We start from the raw sequence: 27,231 nt of genomic DNA on the forward strand, positions 1-27,231 counted from the left end.
ATTGCCGCACGGAGACATGTCCATTTTTTTCTGGCATCACTGATGTTCCACGGACCACGCAGTGGTGTGATCCGTGAAACACGTGCCAGAAAAAAACGTGCTTTTAAAATAAAAATCATTTTAACTCACCCGGCGTCCAGCGATGTCCTCTGCAGCCCGTGCAGCCTGCTGCTTCTGAGCCGGCTCATTATTGTCGCGCATATTCATGATGCACGACACAGCCGACCCGGAAGCAGCTGCTGCGGGGGTCAGCGCCGGCCGGATGCTGCACCGCGGGAGCGATCAGCACCATGGAGAGCGGGAGCGGGTGCAGGTGAGTTAATCTCTAAGTGCAATGACGGGCCACGGAGAACGGAGCCCGGATTACACTTAGACAACCCATGTGTGCCGTGATTCACGGCACATGGAGGGACATGCGCGTGTTTTACACGCCAGTGAAAAACGTCAGTGTTTTTCACTGACGTGTGAAACGGGCCTAAAAGTGAGAATATTGTTGCTACAGCAACATTTTGGGTGAAGTAGCTGTGGATTCAAAATGCTTAATATACTCCTGAATAAAATCCTTGAGGGGTGCAGATTCCAAAATGGGGTCACTTGTGGGGGTTTTCTGACGTATAGGTACCTAAGGGGCTTGGTGCGCGAAGTTTATTTCAACTTTTCCAAAATTCAAATGGTGCTCCTTCCATTCCAAGCGCTCCCATTTATCCAAACAGAATGTGGAGAAGGAAATGACATCACAGGTTTTTTTTTCCAAAGATCTGTGTTCAACCAACTTTATTAACACTGACAAGTCTTAAAAAACGCACCTAAAAAAACGCATGAAAAACGCATGAAAAACGCATGCGTTTTCGATGCGTTGTTTCTCAAAAAGCATTGTTTACAATTCTCCCCTCTGCCAGAGGGTGCGTTTTTTTCCGCGCGGAAAAAAAAGCAACGTGTGCACATACCCTTAGGATTGGTGACTATCACACTTAACTTTTTTTTTTACAAAATAAAGGTTTTTTGCATCACTGAATTTTGAAGGCTATAGGTATTTTATGTTTCTGCCAACAGAGTCATGTCAGGGCTTGGTTTTTGTAGCGTGAGTTGGAATTTTTATTGGTACCATTCTGGGCAAGAATATTTTTTTACGGTTACAGCGATACCACATTTATATAGTTTTTTTTATGTTTTGCTGATTTTACACCTTAAAAACTATTTTCTTGAAAAACCCACGCTCGTCCTCTCCCCTCTGCTCACGCTCGGTCCTCTCCCCTCTCCTCACGCTCGTCCTCTCCCCTCTCCTCACGCTCGGTCCTCTCCCCTCTCCTCACGCTCGTCCTCTCCCCTCTGCTCACGCTCGGTCCTCTCCCCTCTGCTCACGCTCGGTCCTCTCCCCCTCTCCTCACGCTCGGTCCTCTCACGCTCGGTCCTCTCCCCTCTGCTCACGCTCGGTCCTCTCCCCACGCTCGGTCCTCTCCCCACGCTCGGTCCTCTCCCCCTCTCCTCACGCTCGGTCCTCTCCCCCTCTCCTCACGCTCGGTCCTCTCCCCCTCTCCTCACGCTCGGTCCTCTCCCCCTCTCCTCACGCTCGGTCCTCTCCCCCTCTCCTCACGCTCGGTCCTCTCCCCCTCTCCTCACGCTCGGTCCTCTCCCCCTCTCCTCACGCTCGGTCCTCTCCCCCTCTCCTCACGCTCGGTCCTCTCCCCCTCTCCTCACGCTCGGTCCTCTCCCCCTCTCCTCACGCTCGGTCCTCTCCCCCTCTGCTCACGCTCGGTCCTCTCCCCTCTCCTCACGCTTGTCCTTTCCTTTCGCTTGTCCTCTCTCCTCACGCTCGTCCTCTCCCCTCGTACACTCGCCCCCTCTACTCCTCACGCTCGTCCTCTCTCCTCACGCTCGTCCTCTCCTCTCTCCTGGTACACTCGTCCTCTCCTCTCTCCTCAAGCTCTCCTTTCCTCTCTCCTCACACTCGTCCTCTCTCCTCAAGCTCTCCTTTCCTCTCTCCTCACACTCGTCCTCTCTCCTCAAGCTCTCCTTTCCTCTCTCCTCACGCTCGTCCCCTCTCATCGTACACTCATCCTCTCTCCTCACGCCCGTCCCCTCTCCTCACGCTCGTCCTCTCTCATCGTACACTCATCCTCTCCTCACGCTCATCCTCTCTCCTCACGCTCGTCCCCTCTCCTCGTACACTCATCCTCTCTCCTCACGCTCGTCCCCTCTCCTCACGCTCGTCCTCTCTCATCGTACACTCATCCTCTCCTCACGCTCGTCCTCTCTCCTCACGCTCGTCCTCTCTCCTCACGCTCGTCCCCTCTCCTCGTACACTCGCCCCCTCTCTCCTCACGCTCGTCCCCTCTCCTCACGCTCGTCCTCTCTCCTCACGCTCGTCCTCTCTCCTCACGCTCTCCTTTCCCCTCTCCTCGTACACTCGCCCCCTCTCTCCTCACGCTCGTCCCCTCTCCTCACGCTCGTCCTCTCTCCTCACGCTCGTCCCCTCTCCTCGTACACTCGTCCCCTCTCCTCACGCTCTCCTTTCCCCTCTCCTCACGCTCTCCTTTCCCCTCTCCTCACGCTCGTCCCCTCTCCTCACGCTCGTCCCCTCTCCTCACGCTCTCCTTTCCCCTCTCCTCACGCTCGTCCCCTCTCCTCGTACACTCATCCTCTCTCCTCACGCTCTCCTTTCCCCTCTCCTCACGCTCGTCCCCTCTCCTCACGCTCGTCCCCTCTCCTCACGCTCGTCCCCTCTCCTCACGCTCGTCCCCTCTCCTCACGCTCTCCTTTCCTCTCTCCTCACACTCTCCTTTCCCCTCTCCTCACGCTCTCCTTTCCCCTCTCCTCACGCTCGTCCCCTCTCCTTACGCTCGTCCCCTCTCCTCACGCTCTCCTTTCCTCTCTCCTCACGCTCTCCTTTCCCCTCTCCTCACGCTCGTCCCCTCTCCTCACGCTCTCCTTTCCCCTCTCCTCACGCTCGTCCCCTCTCCTCACGCTCTCCTTTCCTCTCTCCTCACGCTCTCCTTTCCTCTCTCCTCACGCTCGTCCCCTCTCCTCACGCTCTCCTCTCCTCTCTCCTCACGCTCGTCCCCTCTCCTCGTACACTCTCACACACTGCCAATCCTCTTACTCAGCGTCTTTCCTCAGAAGCGCTTCACTAAACACAATTCTCCGTTCTCGCATTGCATCTTGGGACCTGTAGTTCTCGTCTCCCACGTGACACAATACAGACAATGCCTCTGGGACTACACTCCCCACAATGCCGGCAGCCGGCTCCTCGTCAGCTGCTTCCTGTTTTGAAGCTCACAGGCAAGTTGCTGAGGTAAAGTGCGGGGAGCAGCGGAGGAGAGCGCGGGGCCGGCGAGGAGAGGAGAGGAGAGGTCCGGGCGGCTGCACAGGTGAGCGCGGGGCTCAGTGATGTGAGGGCCGCAGACATCCAGGGGTTATGTGACGTCAGGCCGTGATCTGTGTACTGCGGAGGGCAGATGGGGACATCACTGTGTGTCCTGGTGAGATGGGGGCTGCACTGAGACCAGTGTGAGGTCCTGGTGAGATGGGGGGCTGCACTGAGACCAGTGTGAGGTCCTGGTGAGATGGGGGGCTGCACTGAGACCGGTGTGAGGTCCTGGTGAGATGGGGGCTGCACTGAGACCGGTGTGAGGTCCTGGTGAGATGGGGGGCTGCACTGAGACCAGTGTGAGGTCCTGGTGAGAAGGGGTGGGGCTGCAGTGAGACCAGTGTGAGGTCCTGGTGAGAAGGGGGGGCTGCACTGAGACCAGTGTGAGGTCCTGGTGAGAGATGGGGGGCTGCACTGAGACCAGTGTGAGGTCCTGGTGAGATGGGGGGCTGCACTGAAACCAGTGTGAGGTCCTGGTGAGATGGGGGCTGCACTGAGACCAGTGTGAGGTCCTGGTGAGAAGGGGGGGGGCTGCACTGATACCAGTGTGAGGTCCTGGTGAGATGGGGGGCTGCACTGAGACCAGTGTGAGGTCCTGGTGAGAAGGGGGGGGGGCTGCACTGAGACCAGTGTGAGGTCCTGGTGAGATGGGGGGCTGCACTGAGACCAGTGTGAGGTCCTGGTGAGATGGGGGGTTGCACTGAGACCAGTGTGAGGTCCTGGTGAGAGATGGGGGGCTGCACTGAGACCAGTGTGAGGTCCTGGTGAGAGATGGGGGGCTGGACTGAGACCAGTGTGAGGTCCTGGTGAGATGGGGGGCTGCACTGAGACCAGTGTGAGGTCCTGGTGAGATGGGGGGCTGCACTGATACCAGTGTGAGGTCCTGGTGAGATGGGGGGGGCTGCACTGAGACCAGTGTGAGGTCCTGGTGAGAGATGGGGGGTTGCACTGAGACCAGTGTGAGGTCCTGGTGAGATGGGGGGGGCTGCACTGAGACCAGTGTGAGGTCCTGGTGAGAAAGGGGGGCTGCACTGAGACCAGTGTGAGGTCCTGGTGAGATGGGAGGGGCTGCACTGAGACCGGTGTGGGGTCCTGGTGAGATGGGAGGGGTTGCACTGAGACCAGTGTGAGGTCCTGGTGAGAAGGGGGGGGGCTGCACTGAGACCGGTGTGAGGTCCTGGTGAGAGATGGGGGGGGCTGCACTGAGACCGGTGTGAGGTCCTGGTGAGATGGGGGGGGCTGCACTGAGACCAGTGTGAGGTCCTGGTGAGAGATGGGGGGCTGCACTGAGACCAGTGTGAGGTCCTGGTGAGAGATGGGGGGCTGCACTGAGACCAGTGTGAGGTCCTGGTGAGAGATGGGGGGTTGCACTGAGACCAGTGTGAGGTCCTGGTGAGAGATGGGGGGCTGCACTGAGACCAGTGTGAGGTCCTGGTGAGAGATGGGGGGCTGGACTGAGACCAGTGTGAGGTCCTGGTGAGATGGGGGGCTGCACTGAGACCAGTGTGAGGTCCTGGTGAGATGGGGGGCTGCACTGAGACCAGTGTGGGGTCCTGGTGAGATGGGGGGGGCTGCACTGAGACCAGTGTGAGGTCCTGGTGAGAGATGGGGGGTTGCACTGAGACCAGTGTGAGGTCCTGGTGAGATGGGGGGGGGCTGCACTGAGACCAGTGTGAGGTCCTGGTGAGAGATGGGGGGTTGCACTGAGACCAGTGTGAGGTCCTGGTGAGAAGGGGGGGGGCTGCACTGAGACCGGTGTGAGGTCCTGGTGAGAGATGGGGGGGGCTGCACTGAGACCGGTGTGAGGTCCTGGTGAGATGGGGGGGGCTGCACTGAGACCAGTGTGAGGTCCTGGTGAGAGATGGGGGGCTGCACTGAGACCAGTGTGAGGTCCTGGTGAGAAGGGGGGGGCTGCATTGAGACCAGTGTGAGGTCCTGGTGAGAAAGGGGGGCTGCACTGAGACCAGTGTGAGGTCCTGGTGAGAGATGGGGGGCTGCACTGAGACCAGTGTGAGGTCCTGGTGAGAGATGGGGGGCTGGACTGAGACCAGTGTGAGGTCCTGGTGAGATGGGGGGCTGGACTGAGACCAGTGTGAGGTCCTGGTGAGATGGGGGGCTGCACTGAGACCAGTGTGGGGTCCTGGTGAGATGGGGGGGGCTGCACTGAGACCAGTGTGAGGTCCTGGTGAGAGATGGGGGGCTGCACTGAGACCAGTGTGAGGTCCTGGTGAGAAGGGGGGGGCTGCATTGAGACCAGTGTGAGGTCCTGGTGAGAAGGGGGGGGGCTGCACTGAGACCGGTGTGAGGTCCTGGTGAGAGATGGGGGGGGCTGCACTGAGACCGGTGTGAGGTCCTGGTGAGATGGGGGGGGCTGCACTGAGACCGGTGTGAGGTCCTGGTGAGATGGGGGGGCTGCACTGAGACCAGTGTGAGGTCCTGGTGAGAGATGGGGGGCTGCACTGAGACCAGTGTGAGGTCCTGGTGAGAAGGGGGGGGCTGCATTGAGACCAGTGTGAGGTCCTGGTGAGAAAGGGGGGCTGCACTGAGACCAGTGTGAGGTCCTGGTGAGATGGGAGGGGCTGCACTGAGACCGGTGTGGGGTCCTGGTGAGATGGGAGGGGCTGCACTGAGACCGGTGTGGGGTCCTGGTGAGATGGGAGGGGCTGCACTGAGACCGGTGTGGGGTCCTGGTAAGATGGGAGGGGCTGCACTGAGACCGGTGTGGGGTCCTGGTGAGATGAGGGGCTGCACTGAGATCGGTGTGGGGTCCTGGTGAGATGAGGGGCTGCACTGAGACTGGTGTGAGGTCCTGGTGAGATGGGGGGCTGCACTGAGACTGGTGTGAGGTCCTGGTGAGATGAGGGGCTGCACTGAGACTGGTGTGAGGTCCTGGTGAGATGGGGGGCTGCACTGAGACTGGTGTGAGGTCCTGGTGAGATGGGGGGCTGCACTGAGATCGGTGTGAGGTCCTGGTGAGATGACGCATGTCATTACACACAGTATTTTGTAACATTGTGGCCGCCGGCTGGAGATGTGTCCTGTAGTGATATGAAGCAGGAAAGGACATTGCTGACTCAGCGCAACACAAAGAAACTTGTCTCCTCACCGCTGTGACTAGTGTCCAGCTGTAAAGAGGGTTGTACCAGGCTGCGTCCTGCCATCACTGCCGGTCCCATAGACATTGAAGGTAGGGGGGTCCACACGTTTGGCCTCCACTTTCTTCAGCCGGGGCTGTGCTGAGCTCTGTACTCAGGATCCTCAATGATATATACGTCATCACTTATCACCTTCATTACCAGCTTGGTACTAACCCTTTAGATGCTCTGGTGCTCAGTACTCGTAACTAGTGATGAGCGGGCACTACCATGCTCAGTACTGGTAACTAGTGATGAGTGGGCACTACCATGCTCAGGTGCTCAGTACTCGTAACTAGTGATGAGCGGGCACTACCATGCTCAGGTGCTCCGTACTCATAACTAGTGTTGAGCGGGCACTACCATGCTCGGGTGCTCAGTACTGGTAACTAGTGTTGAGCGGACACTACCATGCTCAGTACTGGTAACTAGTGATGAGCGGGCACTACCATGCTCAGTACTGGTAACTAGTGATGAGTGGGCACTACCATGCTCAGGTGCTCAGTACTCGTAACTAGTGATGAGCGGGCACTACCATGCTCAGGTGCTCAGTACTCATAACTAGTGTTGAGCGGGCACTACCATGCTCGGGTGCTCAGTACTGGTAACTAGTGTTGAGCGGGCACTACCATGCTCAGGTGCTCAGTACTGGTAACTAGTGATGAGCGGGCACTACCATGCTCAGGTGCTCAGTACTGGTAACTAGTGATGAGCAGGCACTACCATGCTCAGCTGCTCAGTACTGGTAACTAGTGATGAGCGGGCACTACCATGCTCAGGTGCTCAGTACTCGTAACTAGTGATGAGCAGGCACTACCATGCTCGGGTGCTCTGTACTCGTAACTAGTGATGAGCGGGCACTACCATGCTCGGGTGCTCTGTACTCGTAACTAGTGATGAGCGGGCACTACCATGCTCAGTACTCGTAACTAGTGATGAGCGGGCACTACCATGCTCAGGTGCTCAGTACTGGTAACTAGTGATGAGTGGGCACTACAATGCTCGCGTGCTCAGTACTGGTAACTAGTGATGAGCAGGCACTACCATGCTAGGGTGCTCAGTACTGGTAATGAGCGGGCACTACCATGCTCGGGTGCTCAGTACTCGTAACTAGTGATGAGTGGGCACTACCATGCTCGGGTGCTCAGTACTCGTAACTAGTGTTGAGCGGGCACTACCATGCTCGGGTGCTCAGTACTGGTAACTAGTGTTGAGAGGGCACTACCATGCTCAGCTGCTCAGTACTGGTAACTAGTGATGAGCAGGCACTACCATGCTCGGGTGCTCTGTACTCGTAACTAGTGATGAGCGGGCACTACCATGCTCAGGTGCTCAGTACTGGTAACTAGTGATGAGCAGGCACTACCATGCTCGGGTGCTCTGTACTCGTAACTAGTGATGAGCGGGCACTACCATGCTCGGGTGCTCTGTACTCGTAACTAGTGATGAGCGGGCACTACCATGCTCAGTACTCGTAACTAGTGATCAGCGGGCACTACCATGCTCAGGTGCTCAGTACTCGTAACTAGTGATGAGTGGGCACTACAATGCTCGCGTGCTCAGTACTGGTAACTAGTGATGAGCGGGCACTACCATGCTAGGGTGCTCAGTACTGGTAATGAGCGGGCACTACCATGCTCGGGTGCTCAGTACTCGTAACTAGTGATGAGCGGGCACTACCATGCTCGGGTGCTCAGTAATGGTAACTAGTGATGAGCGGGCACTACCATGCTCAGGTGCTCAGTACTCGTAACTAGTGATGAGCGGGCACTACCATGCTCGGGTGCTCAGTACTGGTAACTAGTGATGAGCGGGCACTACCATGCTCAGGTGCTCAGTACTCGTAACTAGTGATGAGCGGGCACTACCATGCTCAGGTGCTCAGTACTCGTAACTAGTGATGAGTGGGCACTACCATGCTCGGGTGCTCAGTACTGGTAACTAGTAATGAGTGGGCACTACAATGCTCGCGTGCTCAGTACTGGTATCTAGTGATGAGCGGGCACTACCATGCTCGGGTGCTCAGTACTGGTAACTAGTGATGAGTGGGCACTACCATGTTCGGGTGCTCAGTACTGGTAACTAGTAATGAGCGGGCACTACCATGCTCGGGTGCTCAGTACTCGTAACTAGTGATGAGTGGGCAATACAATGCTCGCGTGCTCAGTACTGGTAACTAGTGATGACCGGGCACTACCATGCTAGGGTGCTCAGTACTGGTAATGAGCGGGCACTACCATGCTCGGGTGCTCAGTACTCGTAACTAGTGATGAGTGGGCACTACCATGCTCGGGTGCTCAGTACTGGTAACTAGTGATGAGCGGGCACTACCATGCTCGGGTGCTCAGTACTGGTAACTAGTGATGAGTGGGCACTACCATGCTCAGGTGCTCTGTACTGGTAACTACTGATGAGCGCGCACTACCATGCTCGGGTGCTCAGTACTTGTAACTAGTGATGAGCAGGCACTACCATGCTCGGGTGCTCAGTACTTGTAACTAGTGATGAGCGGGCACTACCATGCTCAGGTGCTCAGTACTCATAACTAGTGATGAGCGCGCACTACCATGCTCGGGTGCTCGGTACTCATAACTAGTGATGAGTGGGCACTACCATGCTCGGGTGCTCGGTACTGGTAACTAGTGATGAGCGCGCACTACCATGCTCGGGTGCTCAGTACTTGTAACTAGTGATGAGCGGGCACTACCATGCTCGGGTGCTCAGTACTTGTAACTAGTGATGAGCGGGCACTACCATGCTCGGGTGCTCTGTATTCGTAACTAGTGATGAGTGGGCACTACCATGCTCGGGTGCTCTGTACTCGTAACTAGTGATGAGCGGGCACTACCATGCTCAGGTGCTCAGTACTGGTAACTAGTGATGAGCGGGCACTACCATGCTCGGGTGCTCAGTACTGGTAACTAGTGATGAGCGGGCACTACCATGCTCAGGTGCTCAGTACTGGTAACTAGTGATGAGCGGGCACTACCATGCTCGGGTGCTCTGTACTCATAACTAGTGATGAGCGGGCACTACCATGCTCGGGTGCTCAGTACTGGTAACTAGTGATGAGCGGGGCACTACCATGCTCGGGTGCTCAGTACTCGTAACTAGTGATGAGCGGGCACTACCATGCTCGGGTGCTCAGTACTGGTAACTAGTGATGAGCGGGCACTACCATGCTCGGGTGCTCAGTACTCGTAACTAGTGATGAGCGGGCACTACCATGCTCGGGTGCTCAGTACTGGTAACTAGTGATGAGTGGGCACTACCATGCTCGGGTGCTCAGTACTGGTAACTAGTGATGAGTGGGCACTACCATGCTCGGGTGCTCAGTACTGGTAACTTGTGATGAGTGGGCACTACCATGCTCAGGTGCTCAGTACTGGTAACTAGTGATGAGCGGGCACTACCATGCTCGGGTGCTCTGTACTCGTAACTAGTGATGAGCGGGCACTACAATGCCCGGGTGCTCACTTATGGTAGTGCTCACTCATCACTAGGTAAGAGTACAGAGCACCTGAGCATGGTAGTGCCCGCTCATCACTAGGTAAGAGTACAGAGCACCTGAGCATGGTAGTGCCTGCTCATCACTAGGTAAGAGTACAGAGCACCTGAGCATGGTAGTGCCCGCTCATCACTAGGTAAGAGTACAGAGCACCTGAGCATGGTAGTGCCCGCTCATCACTAGGTAAGAGTACAGAGCACCTGAGGATTGTAGTGCCCGCTCATCACTAGGTAAGAGTACAGAGCACCTGAGCATGGTAGTGCCCGCTCATCACCAGGTAAGAGTACATAGCATGGTAGTGCCCACTCCTCATTAGTCGGCACCTCATGGGGCGGAGGGTGGAGATGGAGATATATCTGGGGTTCTCTGTGTCCTCGTCATGTTCCTCTTCTGCATTTGTGTTCCTTTTCTAGGGTTATTATCTGCGGCTTACGATGGAGGGGGATGAGGCCCCGCTGCTTTACCCGTCCCTGTTTGAGGAATGTGCGAGCAATCACTTCAGCGCTGTGGACGCCCGGTCCCGGAGGTAGGCGCGTGTTACCGGAGCTACCTAATTGCATTTTGTATTGTCGCAGATTTGCTGCATATTTCACCTTAGATCTACAGTGAAAATCTTCGACAAGCGGTGACATGCTGCAGGTTTTGACATGTGCAATGCACGGCATTAATCATAGCGGGGGATGGGTGCGAGAAGGGAATATTAATAACCAAACTAAAAGCTTTTCTGATTTCTCTTTTTCAGGCCTTTTTACATTGAACCTTCCAATATCACCAGCGTCAATCACGACCCCCCCAGAGTCACGTGCCACGCTGCAGCCATGAACAAGCGCATCCACTACTACAGCAAGCTCGGCCGCTCGTCACAGTCTTCGTTGGTATGATCGCACCACCTCTCCATGATGCCAGATTTTATTTTTTAGGAGACCCGCAGCTTGCTCCGACCTCTGCTATATAACATACATGCATGCTCAGCTGAGCGTGCATTCGCATACAAGGGGAGTTGCAGAAAACTTGGCTCTCAGCCGGGCAAACATCACATCTAAGCTGGCCGCCTATGTTGAGTGTTCATCATGGCCGGGACCACACCAGAAATTGATGGGATAAAGTCTTTACTTTTCATTTACCCATTTAATGGCGTTATCTTGTGTCATTTTGTTGTAGATCGCTCCAGATCACGTGATTCCTGCCCCCGAAGAAATTTATGTCTACAGTCCTTTGGGAACCGCTTTAAAAATTGATGGCGGAGACGGCTCGGAAAAAAACTCCAGCATCGTCACAATGTACGTGACCCGACGGTAGAGGCTCAGGGTATAATTTAACGCATTATCGACATGTGACGACATACGCCGGCTCGCTGACCTTGTTGCGGGCTCACACGTTGAGCCTGCATCGTTCCCGGCTTTGTTTTTATATTTAGTATCATTCTCGGTAACAAGTTTTATTCCTTTGGATATTTGCTCTTCTCTGCAGTCGCCTCAGGCGGGATGAGACGCCGGCTGTTGTGTTCTTTGTATAAAGCAATGAAACTTTTTCTTTTGTTTTACAGATTTATGATCTGGAACACGATGATGGGAACATCGATTCTCAGTATTCCCTGGGGAATTAAGCAGGTAATAGGGAAAGCAAAGCCAGCAAATACTCCTGAGCCGCCGCCTCAAGGCCCCGTTACACGCTACGATTTATCTGACAATATGTCGTCGGGGTCATAAGTTTCGTGGCGCACTTCCGTCATCATTAGCGAGTGACACCTACGAGCGACTCCGAACGATCGTAAAAATAGCGAAAATCGTTGACATGCTCAGTTTCAAAATATTGTTCGTCGTTTGGAACGCAGCAGACATATTGCTACGTTTGACACCCTGCCAACGACAAACCACGTCGTTAGTGCGTCCGTCATCAGCGACGCGGGCGTGTCGTTACGAGCAATGCTCCACGCCTCCTCCGCTCTGATTGGTGTCACGCCAGGGTGTATGCTATGGACAATTATACGCCTTTGTCGTTGCCGGAATCGTTGGGAGGAATGCTGTGTGATGGCGTCCACACGACCGCCGCCTTGGTCAAACTATACGATGTAGCGTCATTTGTGAGATGGGTACGTGTGACCGCTACAAAACGACTTATGAGCGTTCTGGGCAAATCGTACCAACGATCTGGGCGTGTCACATCGCTAACGAGATCGCTAGCGATATCGTTGTGTGTAAAGCGGCCTGTAGAATACACTTATAAATGGTTGATCATCCATTATAATGGTGGTGTAATTCGGGGATCACAGACCGAGCAGCTTAAAGGGGTTGTCCACTACTTTTCCTTTGAAGGCCATCAGTCTGATTGGGTCGGGCACCCCCACTGATCAGCTGTTTTTGGTTTCAGCAGCAGGCGGCCAGAAATGCTCTGTTCCGGAGCTGCTCTGTCTTCTGATGGCGGGCCCCAGCCGGGTACTGCACATGCGCCTCTTATTGATCTGAATGGGAGGTGAATGTAACAGGATTTGGCTATGGCCGCTGTTAGGTAACAGAGCAGCTCTGGAACTACGCAGATACGCAGATCTACCTCTCTGGACCTGACATCACCTCCTTACTAACCAAAATCCCACAATGTCTGCGTGATTTCTAAAGCTTAACATGTGCAACTGAATTCATTGTCTTTCCTTATCCTCTCCCAACTCCTCCACCAAGGCCTATCCATCAAAGTTTATGGCTGCTCACTGTCCCCAGTGTCGCAAGCTCATTGCCTCGGAGTAACCCTCGACTCTGCTCTATCCTTCAATCCACATATCCATGCCCTCTTCACCTCCTGTCGACTACAACTCAAATATCTCCCGGATTCATGCATTCCTTATCCAAGAATCAGCAAAAACACTAGTGTGTGCCCTAATTATCTCCCACCTTGACTACTGCAACCTCCTGCTCTCTGGCCCTCCCTTTTAACACTCTTGCACCCCTCCAATCTATCCTAAACTCTATGGCCCGACTAATCCACCTGTCCCCTCGCTATTCCCCAGCCTCGCCATTCTGCCAATTCCTTCACTGGCTTCTCATTGCCCAAAGACATCCGTTCAAAACCCTAACCATATTATACAAAGCCTTCCACAACCTGACTCCTCCTTACATCTGTGACCTAGTCTCCTGATAACTACCTGCACGCAACCTCAGATCCTCACAAGATCTCCTTCTCTACTCCCCTCTCATCTCCTCTTCCCACAATCACATACAAGATTTCTCCTGCACCTCCCCTCATACTCTGGAACCCTCTACCCCAGCATATCAGACTCTCCCCTACCATGCAAAGCTTCAAGAGGAACCTGAAGACCCACCTCTTCCGACAAGCCTACAACCTACAATAACACTCACCACTGCGCAACCAGCTCTGTCCTCACCCACTGTACTCTCACCATCCCTTGTAGACTGTGAGCCCTCGTTGGCAGGGTCCTTTCTCCTCCTATAGACTGTGAGCCCTCGTTGGCAGGGTCCTCTCTCCTCCTGTAGACTGTGAGCCCTCGTTGGCAGGGTCCTCTCTCCTCCTGTAGACTGTGAGCCCTCGCGGGCAGGGTCCTCTCTCTTCCTGTAGACTGTGATCTCTTGTGGGCAGGGTCCTTTCTCCTCCTATAGACTGTGAGCCCTCGTGGGCAGGGTCCTCTTTCCTCCTGTAGACTGTGAGCCCTCGCGGGTGGGGTCCTCTCTCCTCCTGTAGACTGTGAGCCCTCTCCGGTAGGGTCCTCTCTCCTCCTGTACCAGTCTGTGCCTTGTATTGCTCATGATTATTGCACTTGTTTTTATGTATACCCTTTTCACTTGTAAAGCGCCATGGAATAAATGGCGCTATAATAATAACTGAGAATTTCCGGCTACCGGCACTGAATATACTGGATGGGGGGGGGGTGGCCGGGCCCCAGACGATCAGACATTGATGACCCTAATGATTGGCCATCAATGGAAAAGTAGTGATTGACCTTTTTAAAGAATTTGTCTCATGAAGACCTAAATATTGTATTAATGTTGGCTGATATCCGGCAGTCTACTATGTATCGGGGCCTCCTGACTCCCCTGATGTGCTGTCGGGGGTGTAAATATGTGACCTGTCCATCATCGGGTGGCTGTTTTTGTCAAAATAAGTCACCACCGGAGTCTGCCAGCGGCTTTCTCATACAGAACAAAGGAGCGTTAAGCAGAGCGAGCGCTACGGAGCGTGCGCGTGTCGGGCGAGATGGATTGATGTTGGCCAAACGTTCGTCCAACATGGCGCTGTTCTTGGGGTTTAATTATTTGTAACAGCCATACCAGTGCAGAACACATTGGCGTTTTTAGCAGCAGGCGATGACCACCCCAGTAGATTCACCACACCTTACCTTTTTCTGTAACCTCTCGCGCCCGGTCCTGACGGCCGGCAAAACTTACTACATTCCGGCAATTTGTTTCCTGACATTTTGCAGCGGGACAATCTCCTCCGTGTGAGTCTTATCTTAGGGTTCGACTCAATATGAAGTTTTTTACTTGTGATTGTGAGAATCTCTCTTCAATATCTCCTTTATCTTCCAGGCCGGATTCACCACGGGCGTAGCCGTCATATTCCTGATGGGCCTCCTAACACTTTACTGCTGCTATAGAGTTGTGAAGTCCCGCGGGGCGATACGTAAGACTCACTGACCGCGTATTATACACTCAGCACTCACTGACACGTAATGCTTCACTCTTATCTGCCGGGAGGTGGGATTAATGGGAAAGTGTAATAACATGGGGGCTATAGAGACCATTATACTTATAACTCCCCTACAGTGGCTGATGTAAGGGAATCACCAGATACCATTAACCCCCGCAGAGGAGAGAACTCAGGATCAGTAATGTATGTACACAGTGACTGCACCAGCAGAATAGTGAGTGCAGCTCTGGAGTACTGTATGTGCGCTGACTCTCACGTTCCTGCGGTCTCTCCTGTCTTGCAGCCCTCGTGGACACCTCGCACTGGGAGTTTCCCGATGTGTGTCAGTATTATTTCGGTTCCTTCGGACGTTGGTCCAGCCTCCTCTTCTCTTTGGTGTCGTTGGTTGGAGCGATGATCGTATATTGGGTGCTGATGTCCAACTTTTTTTTAACACAGGAAAATTTATTTATAGTAAGTATGAAGAGGTGCGGGGGGGGTTATATGGGGGGGGCAGCCTGTGAAGCCGGTGACTGCGGTGTGGGGGTGATATCGGGGGGGGCGGCCTGTGAGGCCGGTGACTGCGCTGTGGGGGTGATATGGGGGGGCGGCCTGTGAGGCCGGTGACTGCGCTGTGGGGGTGATATCAGGGGGCGGCCTGTGAAGCTGGTGACTGCGGTGTGGGGGTGATATCAGGGGGCGGCCTGTGAAGCCGGTGACTGCGGTGTGGGGGTGATATCAGGGGGCGGCCTGTGAAGCCGGTGACTGCGGTGTGGGGGTGATATCGGGGGGCGGCCTGTGAAGCCGGTGACTGCGGTGTGGGGGTGATATCAGGGGGCGGCCTGTGAAGCCGGTGACTGCGGTGCGGGGGTGATATCGGGGGGGGGCCTGTGAAGCTGGTGACTGCGGTGTGGGGGTGATATCAGGGGGCGGCCTGTGAAGCTGGTGACTGCGGTGCGGGGATGATATCGTGGGGGCGACCTGTGAAGCCGGTGACTGCGGTGTGGGGGTGATATCAGGGGGCGGCCTGTGAAGCTGGTGACTGCGGTGCGGGGGTGATATCGGGGGGTGGGGCGTCCTGTGAAGCCGGTGACTGCGGTGCGAGGGTGATATCGGGGGGCGGCCTGTGAAGCCGGTGACTGCGGTGCGGGGTTGATATCGGGGGGCGTCCTGTGAAGCCGGTGACTGCGGTGCGGGGGTTTATTGGGGGTGCGGCCTGTGAGGCCAGTGACTGCGGTGCGGGGGTGATATCGGGGGTGTGCGGCCTGTGAAGCCGGTGACTGCGGTGCGGGGGTGATATTGGGGGGCGGCCTGTGAAGCCGGTGACTGCGGTGCGGGGTTGATATCGGGGGGCGTCCTGTGAAGCCGGTGACTGCGGTGCGGGGGTTTATCGGGGGTGCGGCCTGTGAGGCCAGTGACTGCGGTGCGGGGGTGATATCGGGGGTGTGCGGCCTGTGAAGCCGGTGACTGCGGTGCGGGGGTGATATTGGGGGTGCGGCCGGTGACTGCGGTGCGGGGGTGATATTGGCGGGCGTCCTGTGAGGCCAGTGACTGCGGTGCGGGGGTGATATCATGGGTGCGGCCTGTGAAGCCGGTGACTGCGGTGCGGGGGTGATATCGGGGGCGCGGCCTGTGAAGCCGATGACTGCGGTGCGGGGGGTGATATCGGGGGGCGGCCTGTGAAGCCGGTGACTGCGGTGTGGGGGTGATATCGGGGGCGCGGCCTGTGAAGCCGATGACTGCGGTGCGGGGGAGATATCGGTGGTGGCCTGTGAGGCCGGTGACTGCGGTTTCGGGGGTGATATCGGGGGGTGTCCTGTGAAGCCGGTGACTGCGGTGCGGGGGTGATATCGGGGGTGCGGCCTGTGAGGCCAGTGACTGCGGTGCGGGGGTGATATTGGCGGGCGGCCTGTGAAGCCGGTGACTGCGGTGCGGGGGTGATATTGGCGGGCGGCCTGTGAGGCCAGTGACTGCGGTGCGAGGGTGATATTGGCGGGCGGCCTGTGAAGCCGGTGACTGCGGTGCGGGGGAGATATCGGTGGTGGCCTGTGAGGCCGGTGACTGCGGTTTCGGGGGTGATATGGGGGGTGCGGCCTGTGAGGCCGGTGACTGCGGTGCGGGGGTGATATTGGCGGGCGGCCTGTGAGGCCAGTGACTGCGGTGCGAGGGTGATATTGGCGGGCGGCCTGTGAAGCCGGTGACTGCGGTGCGGGGGTGACATCGGGGGTGCGGCCTGTGAGGACGGTGACTGCGGTGCTCATACGGTGCTTGCACGGAGCGAGCAGGATGGAGCTACGTCGGTGACGCCGACCTTCTGTTCCTGCAGAGACTGACATTTTATATTTGTGTTTTGTGTCTTTGTAGATTATGTTCATCACATCAATGTCACAGAAATCGTGCTGAGCACAAACGGGAGCGACAAAGGTAGGAGAAGCCGGGAGATAAAGGACACTGCAGTATATAGGCACGTGCAGGTATACAGATATATACACGCTGTACTGATCACACATGATTAACAAGAACAAACAGGAGCAATATGGAAATAATACCCGACCGTGTGTGCATTAATCAGGTGTAATCAGTAAAGTATATATATATATATTGTATATCTGGCAGGGCCTGGGCTGTATACTGCAGCGACGTTCTCTCTTTTCTATAAACTATATATCTGGCCATTTTCTGCTTCCGCTACATGGTAATCTGGAGACACTAAAACACTGAGAATGGACATAGTGATGATGATTTTTTTTTTTTCATGTTTTTAGTTATTTGCCCGAACACCGGAGACGGGAGTTCACCCAACACAACCGTGGACCCGAGCAGCGGAAATATGACGGGGCTGCTGCAGTTTGAAGACTGGTGGAGTAAGACGGACACCGTCCCCCTGTATCTGATCCTCGTCCTGCTGCCGCTCCTCAACTTCCGCTCTCCCTCGTTTTTTGCTAAATTCAATGTCTTAGGTGCGTGATCCATATTCGAGACAATGCACAGAAATAACGGAGTGTGATGGAATAAATACTCAGGAGGATGAGGACCGCATTGTGTGATGTCTTTTCCGTCTGTATTTCAGGCACGGCGTCGGTGCTCTACCTGGTGTCTCTGGTGACGTATAAAGCCGCCCGGATCGGGTTTCATTTTGAGTTCCACTGGGATAAAGTGCAAGAATATTTTGTTCCTGGTAAGAAAGTGACATTTTATTTTACTGATTTAGTAAAGTGCATGTTTCATCTCTGGGAGGCTGGGTGACCACCAGTATGTCGGCCGTGATCTCTGGGAAGCTGGGTGACCACCAGTATGTCGGCCGTGTCATCTCTGGGAAGCTGGGTGACCACCAGTATGTCGGCCGTGTCATCTCTGGGAAGCTGGGTGACCACCAGTATGTCGGCCGTGTCATCTCTGGGAAGCTGGGTGACCACCAGTATGTCGGCCGTGTCATCTCTGGGAAGCTGGGTGACCACCAGTATGTCGGCCGTGTCATCTCTGGGAAGCTGGGTAACCACCAGTATGTCGGCCGTGTCATCTCTGGGAAGCTGGGTGACATCCAGTATGTCAGCCATGTCATCTCTGGGAAGCTGGGTGACCACCAGTATGTTTGCCGTGCCCTCTCTGGGAAGCTGGATGACCACCAGTATGTTTGCTGTGCCCTCTCTGGGAAGCTGGGTGACCACCAGTATGTCGGCCGTGTCATCTCTGGGAAGCTGGGTGACCACCAGTATGTCGGCCGTGTCCTCTCTGGGTAGCTGGGTGACATCCAGTATGTTGGCCATGTCATCTCTGGGAAGCAGGGTGACCACCAGTATGTTGGCCGTGTCATCTCTGGGAAGCTGGGTGACCACCAGTATGTCGGCCGTGTCATCTCTGGGAAGCTGGGTGACCACCAGTATGTCGGCCGTGTCATCTCTGGGAAGCTGGGTGACCACCAGTATGTTGGCCGTGTCATCTCTGGGAAGCTGGGTGACCACCAGTATGTCGGCCGTGTCCTCTCTGGGTAGCTGGGTGACATCCAGTATGTTGGCCGTGTCATCTCTGGGAAGCTGGGTGACCACCAGTATGTTTGCCGTGCCCTCTCTGGGAAGCTGGATGACCACCAGTATGTTTGCCGTGCCCTCTCTGGGAAGCTGAGTGACCACAAGTATGTTTGCTGTGCCCTCTCTGGGAAGCTGGGTGACCACCAGTATGTTTGCCGTGCCCTCTCTGGAAGCTGGGTGACCACCAGTATGTTTGCTGTGCCCTCTCTGGGAAGCTGGGTGACCACCAGTATGTCGGCCGTGTCATCTCTGGGAAGCTCGGTGACATCCAGTATGTCGGCCGTGTCATCTCTAGGAAACTGGATGACCACCAGTATGTCGGCCGTGTCCTCTCTCTGAAGCCGGGTGACCACCAGTATGTTGGCCGTGTCCTCTCTGGGAAGCTGGGTGACCACCAGTATGTCGGCCGTGTCATCTCTGGGAAGCTGGTAGACCACCAGTATGTTGGCCGTGCCCTCTCTGGGAAGCTGGGTGACCACCAGTATGTTTGCCGTGCCCTCTCTGGGAAGCTGGGTGACCACCAGTATGTCGGCGTGTCATCTCTGGGAAGCTGGGTGACCACCAGTATGTCGGCCGTGTCATCTCTGGGAAGCTGGGTGACCACCAGTATGTCGGCCGTGTCATCTCTGGGAAGCTGGGTGACCACCAGTATGTCGGCCGTGTCATCTCTGGGAAGCTGGGTGACCACCAGTATGTCGGCCGTGTCATCTCTGGGAAGCTGGTAGACCACCAGTATGTTTGCCGTGCCCTCTCTGGGAAGCTGGGTGACCACCAGTATGTCGGCGTGTCATCTTTGGGAAGCTGGGTGACCACCAGTATGTTTGCCGTGCCCTCTCTGGGAAGCTGGGTGACCACCAGTATGTTTGCCGTGCCCTCTCTGGGAAGCTGGGTGACCACCAGTATGTCGGCCGTGTCATCTCTGGGAAGCTGGTAGACCACCAGTATGTTGGCCGTGTCATCTCTGGGAAGCTGGGTGACCACCAGTATGTCGGCCGTGTCATCTCTGGGAAGCTGGGTGACCACCAGTATGTCGGCCGTGTCATCTCTGGGAAGCTGGTAGACCACCAGTATGTTGGCCGTGTCATCTCTGGGAAGCTGGGTGACCACCAGTATGTGGGCCGTTGAACCTGAGAAGAGATTCACTCTGCCCGAACCATCAGCACCAAGAATCTGTCACCGGCTGCGCTAATGCAGATGTGCGAGGTTTCTTTTGTAATCAAATACTTATTTTTTTATTTAAAGGTTTTCCAAATATTTACAATAAAATCTGACAAAAATATGAATCCATATGAATCACAAAACCTTTACTTCTACCCCCGACCTGCGCCCCTCCGGATTCAGGAACACATATAATAGGGAGAAGCTTAAGGCTGTGTGCACACAGGGCATTTTTATCATTTGGGTTTTTTTTAAATGCGTTTTTGAGTGCAGTTCAAATCCTTATGCCAGCAAAGTCACTTAGAATCCTGACGTTTTGTGCAGCATCACTTCTTTCAGCGTTTTTCCACTCCAGATACATGAAAAAACGCATGCAAAAAAAAGCACCGAAAGCGTGGCAAAAACACACTGAAAAAACATGCAAAAAAGCACTGTAAACGCGGCAAAAAACACACTGAAAAAACGTGCAAAAAAAGCACTGAAAATGTAGCAAAAATACACTGAAAAAAAACTCATGCAAAAAAAGCAGCGAAAACGTGGCAAAAACTGAAATATGTGCAAAAAAACACTGAAAACATGCATGCAAGAAAGCACCGAAAATGTGGCAAAAAACACTGAAAACACATGTGCAAAAAAGAACTGAAAATGCAGCAAAAACACACTGAAAAAACATGCAAAAAAACACAGAAAAAGCGGGAAAAACACACTGAAAAAACATGCAAAAAAAGCACTGAAAATACAACAAAAACACAGTGAAAAAAGTATTTTTTTTTCCAGCCAGGAGGTGCAGAAATTTCTGCAAGCAAATACTCCTTGTGCACACAACCCGAAAGTAAGTTCTCCGATATATTGTGAGAAGACAATAAATTCAATAAAGTCCAAAAATAATTCGATATAAAGGGATCTTTGTAAAAGGAGTTGTCGTCCTGCAGAAGTCCAGGTCCAAAATCCACATAAAACCTAGAAAAAAATCTGAAGACCACAATAATATTTTCCGGCATTCGCATAATCCGTGGTAAAGCCGGGGTATTAATCCGCGGACCCCCAAGTGTTTCCAAGCTTTTTTTTTTTTTTCTCATTTCTTCTTTTTATGCACCGCTTCTTATTAGAAGTTCCGCCATGCGACTTTACTGGTAATAAGGACAGCGTGTAGAGGGGTCCTAGCACATCGATTAGTAGGGACCCCAAAAAAACCCCAACAAAGTCCCTAAGCGACACCTCGTAATATGGATGCGTTACTGCAAGGTTGGAACATGTAAGTAATTTTTGGTAATTTGTGTTTGCAGAGTTCCGGTTTTCCTTCCCTCAGCTGACCGGCATCCTCACACTCGCTTTCTTCATCCATAACTGTATCATTACTCTGCTGAAGAACAACAAGAAGCCCGAAAATAACGTGAGTCCGTGTGAATGGGGCAAATATTCCTATATCAGGGAGTGGTCGCAGTGACCGGGAGAAGCGTGATCTCTGCTCTGTGAGATGACCTCCGCTCCTCGCGGTCCCCGGAGCTGCAGACCTCCGCTCCTTGCGGTCCCCGGAGCCACAGACCTCCGCTCCTCACGGTCCCCGGAGCCGCAGACCTCCGCTCCTCGCGGTCCCCGGAGCCGCAGACCTCCGCTCCTCGCGGTCCCCGGAGCCGCAGACCTCCGCTCCTCGCGGTCCCCGGAGCCGCAGACCTCCGCTCCTCGCGGTCCCCGGAGCCGCAGACCTCCGCTCCTCGCGGTCCCCGGAGCCGCAGACCTCCGTTCCTCGTGGTCCCCGGAGCCGCAGACCTCCGTTCCTCGCGGTCCCCGGAGCCACAGACCTCCGCTCCTGTAGGCCAGTGTTTCCCTGTACACCACTGCACATTTTTTTTACGTCTCATTTTTCTTCCCAGATCAGAGACCTCTCGGTGGCTTACCTGCTCGTTGGATTAACGTACATGTATGTTGGGGTGATGGTGTTCGGCTCGTTCCCATCTCCACCTTTGACCAAGGATTGCATCCAGCAAGTGAGTGTCCGATATCTGCAATTATGTGATAATTTCCGATGACCATGACCAACTAAGGATGAGGGCGCTACAACCCATCCTTGTGCAAGGCTTGCATTTTGCAGCTTCCCAACATCCTTCATGTACTGTATAAACAGCCAGGATTGGAGATAACACAGAGCCCGGCTGGTTACTGTTTAGATGCTGCAGTAAATGGAAACTGCAGCATGTAGGCGGGTAGGCAGAGGGACGGCCTTAGAATACGTAACATAAGGACAGAACCTTGTGTGAATTTGAGGTGTACATTTTATAGCTTCCGGACATCCTTCATTTACTGTATAAAGAGGCAGGATTGTATATAACACAGAGCCCAGCTCTTAACCACTTAGATGCTGCAGTAAATGATAACTGCAGCATGTAAGCGTTTAGGCAGGGGGACGCCATTAGAATACTTAACCTAAGGACAGAACTAAGTGTTAATCTTCATGTAGTGTATAAGCAGCCAGGGTTGGAGAGAACACAGATCCCATCTATTAACCACTTAGATGCTGCAGTAAATGGCAACTGCAGCATGTAAGCGGTTAAGCAGAGGGACGTGTTAGAATATGTAACATAGGGACAGAACTGTATGTTAATTTGAATGAATTTGAGGATTACATTTTGTCGCTTCCTGACATCCTTCATGTACTATATAAATGGCCAGGATTGTATATAACACAGTCTGGCTGTTAACCGCTTAGAGGCTGCAGTAAACGCCAGCTGCAGTATGTAAGTGGTTAGGTAGAGGGACGGCGTTATAATACATCACATAAGGATGGAAGTTTGTGTGAATTTCAGGTTTACATTTTGTAGCTTCCTGACATCCTTCATTTACTGTATAAACAGCCAAGATTAGAGGTAACACAGAGCCGGCTGTTAACTGTTTAGATGCTGCAGTAAATGGCAACTGTATCATGTAAGCGGTTAGGCGGAGGAACAGCCTTAGAATACATCACATAAGGACAGAGCTGTGTGTTAATTTGAGTTTTACATTTTGTAGCTTTTTGACATCCTTCATGTACTGTATAAATAACCAGGATTGTATATAATACAGTCCGGCTGTTAACCGCTTAGATGCTGCAGTAAATAACTGCAGCATGTAAGCGGTTAGGCAGAGGGACGGCCTTAGAATAGGTAACAAAAGTACGGAACTTTGTGTGAATTTGAGGTTTATATTTTGTTGCTTCCTGACCTCCTTCATGTACCGTATAAATGGCCAGGATTGGAGATAACACCGAGCTCAGCTGTTAACCGCTTAGATGCTGCAGTAAATGATAACTGTAGCATGTAAGCGGTTAGGCATAGGGACAGCTTTAGAATATGTAACGTGAGGACAGAACTTTGTGTGAATCTGAATGAATTTTTAATTTTTGCTCTTTTTATTCTCTCTTCTAGAACTTTCTGGATAATTTTCCCAGTAACGACGTCCTGTCCTTCATCGCAAGAATCTTCCTGCTCTTTCAGATGATGACCGTGTACCCGCTGCTGGGATACCTGGTCCGGGTGCAGCTTTTGGGACATGTTTTTGGAAACACTTACCCCAGGTGGGTTTTATGCCGCGGTCGGTTATGGGGACGGCGTCCGGTGCTAGGTGGGTTTTATGCCGCGGCTGGTTATAGGGACGGCGTCCGGTGCTAGGTGTGTTTTATGCCGCGGCTGGATATGGGGACGGCGTCCAGTCCTAGGTGGGTTTTATGCCGCGGTCGGTTATGAGGACGGCGTCCAGTCCTAGGTGGGGTAAAAGGAAGCGTTTTGTAACCCCCTTTTGTAAAAGTGTTCACTATTTGTAAAGAGCTCTGCTTGCTGTCAGTGAGTGACCACATTCATCGCCGTTAATATAGGCTTGTAAGTGGCACCTGGTCATGAAGTGGTTAACAGGAGGTACCGTTTCAGTCTGGTGCCGAACCGAATACTTTATTTTGGACCAGAACCATTTATTTCTGTGAGATTTCTGATGAAAAGACGTTAAATACATTGGATTCAGATGGTTGTCGTCTTTATTCCAGCATCTTCCACGTCCTGGGACTTAACATTGTTGTCGTCGGGTTTGGGGTCGTCATGGCCAAATTCTACCCAAATATTGGGGGCATCATCAGGTAAGACATGTCTGAGGGGCACCATCATTATCCATTCATAGTGGTGTATTCCTGCCTGTGAGGGCATAACGGGGTCATAGAGGGGAGACCACGGCTCAAGACCCCCAAATACAGATATAATATCAGCAGAATAGTGAGTGCAGCTCTGCAGTATAATGCAGAAGGTATCTCAGGATCAGTAATGTATGTACACAGTGACTGCACCAGCAGAATAGTGAGTGCAGCTCTGGTGTATAATACAGGAGGTAAATCAGGATCAGTAATGTAATGTATGTACACAGTGACTGCACCAGCAGAATAGTGAGTGCAGCTCTGGAGTATAATACAGGAGGTAACTCAGGATCAGTAATGTAATGTATATACACAGTGACTGCACCAGCAGAATAGTGAGTGCAGCTCTGGAGTATAATACAGGAGGTAACTCAGGATCAGTAATGTAATGTATATACACAGTGACTGCACCAGCAGAATAGTGAGTGCAGCTCTGGAGTATAATACAGGAGGTAACTCAGGATCAGTAATGTAATGTATGTACACAGTGACAGCACCAGCAGAATAGTGAGTGCAGCTCTGGAGTATAATACAGGAGGTAACTCAGGATCAGCAATGTAATGTATGTACACAGTGACTGCACCAGCAGAATAGTGAGTGCAGCTCTGGAGTATAATACAGGAGGTAACTCAGGATCAGCAATGTATGTACAGAGTGACTGCACCAGCAGAATAGTGAGTGCAGCTCTGGAGTATAATACAGGAGGTAACTCAGGATCAGTAATGTATGTACACAGTGACTGCACCAGCAGAATAGTGAGTGCAGCTCTGGAGGATAATACAGGATAAATAATTATACAGAGTGACCTGTTCTGTGCTGCACATGAGTCCCACCCTGTGTTATACTCCAGAGCTGCACTCAGTTTCTGCATACTGCAGAGCTGAAATCTCCCAGCATTATCTGCTCTGAGTATCAAGACAAAACAATCACTGATCTCGGGGAGACCAGCCAGAGAAAACACTGCCGGCAGCCAGCAAAGGCGGCTCAACACAGTGAAATCCTAGGTGCATTGCCCCCTGTGAAATATGCAAATCAAAAAAGGTCTGTGGAGCCTCTGTTAGGAGTCTCAACACAGAAAAATAGCCAGATATCCCTCCGGGAAGGACCTAGCCAAGGAGCGGCTCTTTTTAGGAGACCACCATAACCACCATATTAAGTGGCCCTTTTAGTCAATATCCAACTCTTTGACGAGTTTAACGATACGACAAGGGAAATATCGAGACTCCTAACAGAGGCTCCACGGACCTTTTTTGATTTGCATATTTCCCAGTGGGCAATGCACCTAGGATTTCACTGTGTTGAGCGCCCTCGCTGGCTGCGGGCAGTGTTTTCTCTGGCTGGTCTCCCCGAGATCAGTGATTGTTTTGTCTTGCTGGTCTACTAGGCATTGCTCCCACCTGGCCAGAATCCAACTCCACACTGATGAGGGGCAATACCCCGAAACAGCTGTCTGTGGATGGATACCTGGCCTTGGTAATTCCCTTGTCATATCTTTAAATTCGTCAAGAGTTGGATATTGACTAAAAGGGCCACTTAATATGGTGGTAATGGTGGTCTCCTAAAAAGAGTCACCCCTTGGCTGGGTCCTTCCCGGAGGGATATCTGGCTAGTGTCTGTGTCGAGACTCCTTACAGAGGCTCCATGGACTTTTTCTGATCTGCTCGGAGTATCGGCACAGACCTTGCATTGGTGACTTATATTCTGGGAGGTCTCTGCGGTGCACAGTAATGTGGTTTTCTGTCCTCAGGTTCTCCGGAGCTGCGTGCGGTTTGGCTTTTGTCTTCGTCTACCCCTCTCTGATCCACATGATCGCCCTGTATCGCGGCCGGCAGCTGCGGTGGTTTTCTGTGGTCGCTCACGTCTGCATCATTCTCCTCGGTGTTGTGAACTTGATCGCACAGTTCCTGATGTGATGAACGTCCGTCGCTTTCTTCCTGGAGTCTTGTACGGACTAATCCTGCGTCGTGGTGAGACCCCGGCACTACACGGGGGGCTACAAACACAGGGTCTAGCGGCCGCTCCGGACAGCGCACTACAGCAGGACTGGGCGGTGTGACATTTACATGGGACTGTCGGGTTGTTTTGTGCACTCAGCGATGAGCCGCCGTCATCATTCCATTCACAGAAAGTAGCAGTTTTATTAAAAAAAACATATATATATATATATCTGACCCTGATGGCCACGTACTCAGAGGTCGGAGATTTGTGCTCCTTTCTCCACATTATAAGCAAATTGCTGATGAGTTAAAGGGAAAATGCCAACGTTTAGTCTTTTTAAATTAACTTTTCACGTTTTCACTTGTGACGGTGTATGTCACAGGGTTAATGTTTATTTGTGAGGACGATCAGCTGATACCATGCATCTGCCGATCCTTCATCCATCATCCATCCCAACAGGTAAGTGCAGAGGCGATGAGCTGCACCCAGCGGCCCTTATACCCCCCCTAGGTGCTGCAATCAATGTGACCGCTGCGGCTAAGGGGTTTGTAAAAAGGGGGCTTCCTCCGTCCTTTACAGCTCATCCCGGCAGTCGGGGGCCCCCCGGTCATACCACGGCTATATTCCTGTACTGGTGTAGTGGGCCGCCTGATTCTTGCTATTGGGTAGTAATAGAGTTTCTGTGTCGGCCCCATTGTGCAGCCCCCAGAGGGACTAAAGACCCCATAATTGCCAAACGAGTGCTCATAAGGCATCTTATATTGGAGCTCGTTGGGTGAAGATCATCCAGGGTCAATGGACCGGAAGAAAAATGAATTAAAATGATTTTATACAGTTATTTTATTTTATAAAAGTTCCCAGAGACGATACCTGGCATCATTTCCAGCCTACGTCTCCGAGGTGGTGGGGGGGGGGGGGATGGTGGCCGGGAGGATGGCGGCTGAGGTTGGAGGGCCAGGAGGATGGCGGCTAAGGTTGGAGGGTTGGGTAGGATGGCGGCCGGGGCCAGTGAGGATGGTGGCCGAGGTTGCAGGATTGGGGAGGATGGCGACCGGGGCCAAGGAGGATGGCGGCCGAGACTGGTGGGCCGGGGAGGATGGCGGTTGAGGCTGGCGAGCCGGGCAGGATGGCGGCTGAGGCTGGAGGGCCGGGGAGGATGGCGGCCGAGGCTTCCGTTTATTTCTTCTTCTCTTTGGTGATTAGATGAATAAACTTGCAATATACCAGAGTGAAATTCTAGGAAAGGAAAAGGTGGAAATGTTTGGGGGTCCCCAGTTTTGTCCCCTATATGAGGGGGAGCAATAGTGTAA

General features: G+C 53.3%; 2 protein-coding genes across 2 annotated transcripts in view; one reads left to right on the top strand and one right to left on the bottom strand.

Annotated features, from left to right (window-relative positions):
* The first annotated feature begins 2,893 nt into the window (after window positions 1–2,893).
* On the top strand, window positions 2,894–26,780 carry SLC38A9 (solute carrier family 38 member 9). The gene is given in 16 exon segments (XM_075329960.1): window positions 2,894–3,368; window positions 10,423–10,535; window positions 10,752–10,884; window positions 11,171–11,289; window positions 11,556–11,619; window positions 14,545–14,638; window positions 14,949–15,089; window positions 15,092–15,118; window positions 17,009–17,068; window positions 17,410–17,604; window positions 17,715–17,822; window positions 21,117–21,223; window positions 21,705–21,818; window positions 23,232–23,380; window positions 23,843–23,932; window positions 25,731–26,780. Coding segments are annotated over 15 exon segments (1,659 nt in total). The 5' UTR covers window positions 2,894–3,368; window positions 10,423–10,443; the 3' UTR covers window positions 25,897–26,780.
* The window catches only part of LOC142262220 (BOS complex subunit NCLN-like), a 31,905-nt gene continuing 31,431 nt past the window's right edge, over window positions 26,758–27,231 (bottom strand). The window contains exon 15 of the mRNA XM_075332154.1: window positions 26,758–27,157. Coding sequence (XP_075188269.1) covers window positions 27,098–27,157 — 60 coding nt within the window. The 3' untranslated portion in view covers window positions 26,758–27,097. The remainder of the gene's footprint in view (window positions 27,158–27,231) is intronic.

Source organism: Anomaloglossus baeobatrachus, chromosome 1 (assembly GCF_048569485.1).
Source record: "Anomaloglossus baeobatrachus isolate aAnoBae1 chromosome 1, aAnoBae1.hap1, whole genome shotgun sequence".
In the NCBI taxonomy this organism is placed as follows: Eukaryota; Metazoa; Chordata; class Amphibia; order Anura; family Aromobatidae; genus Anomaloglossus; species Anomaloglossus baeobatrachus.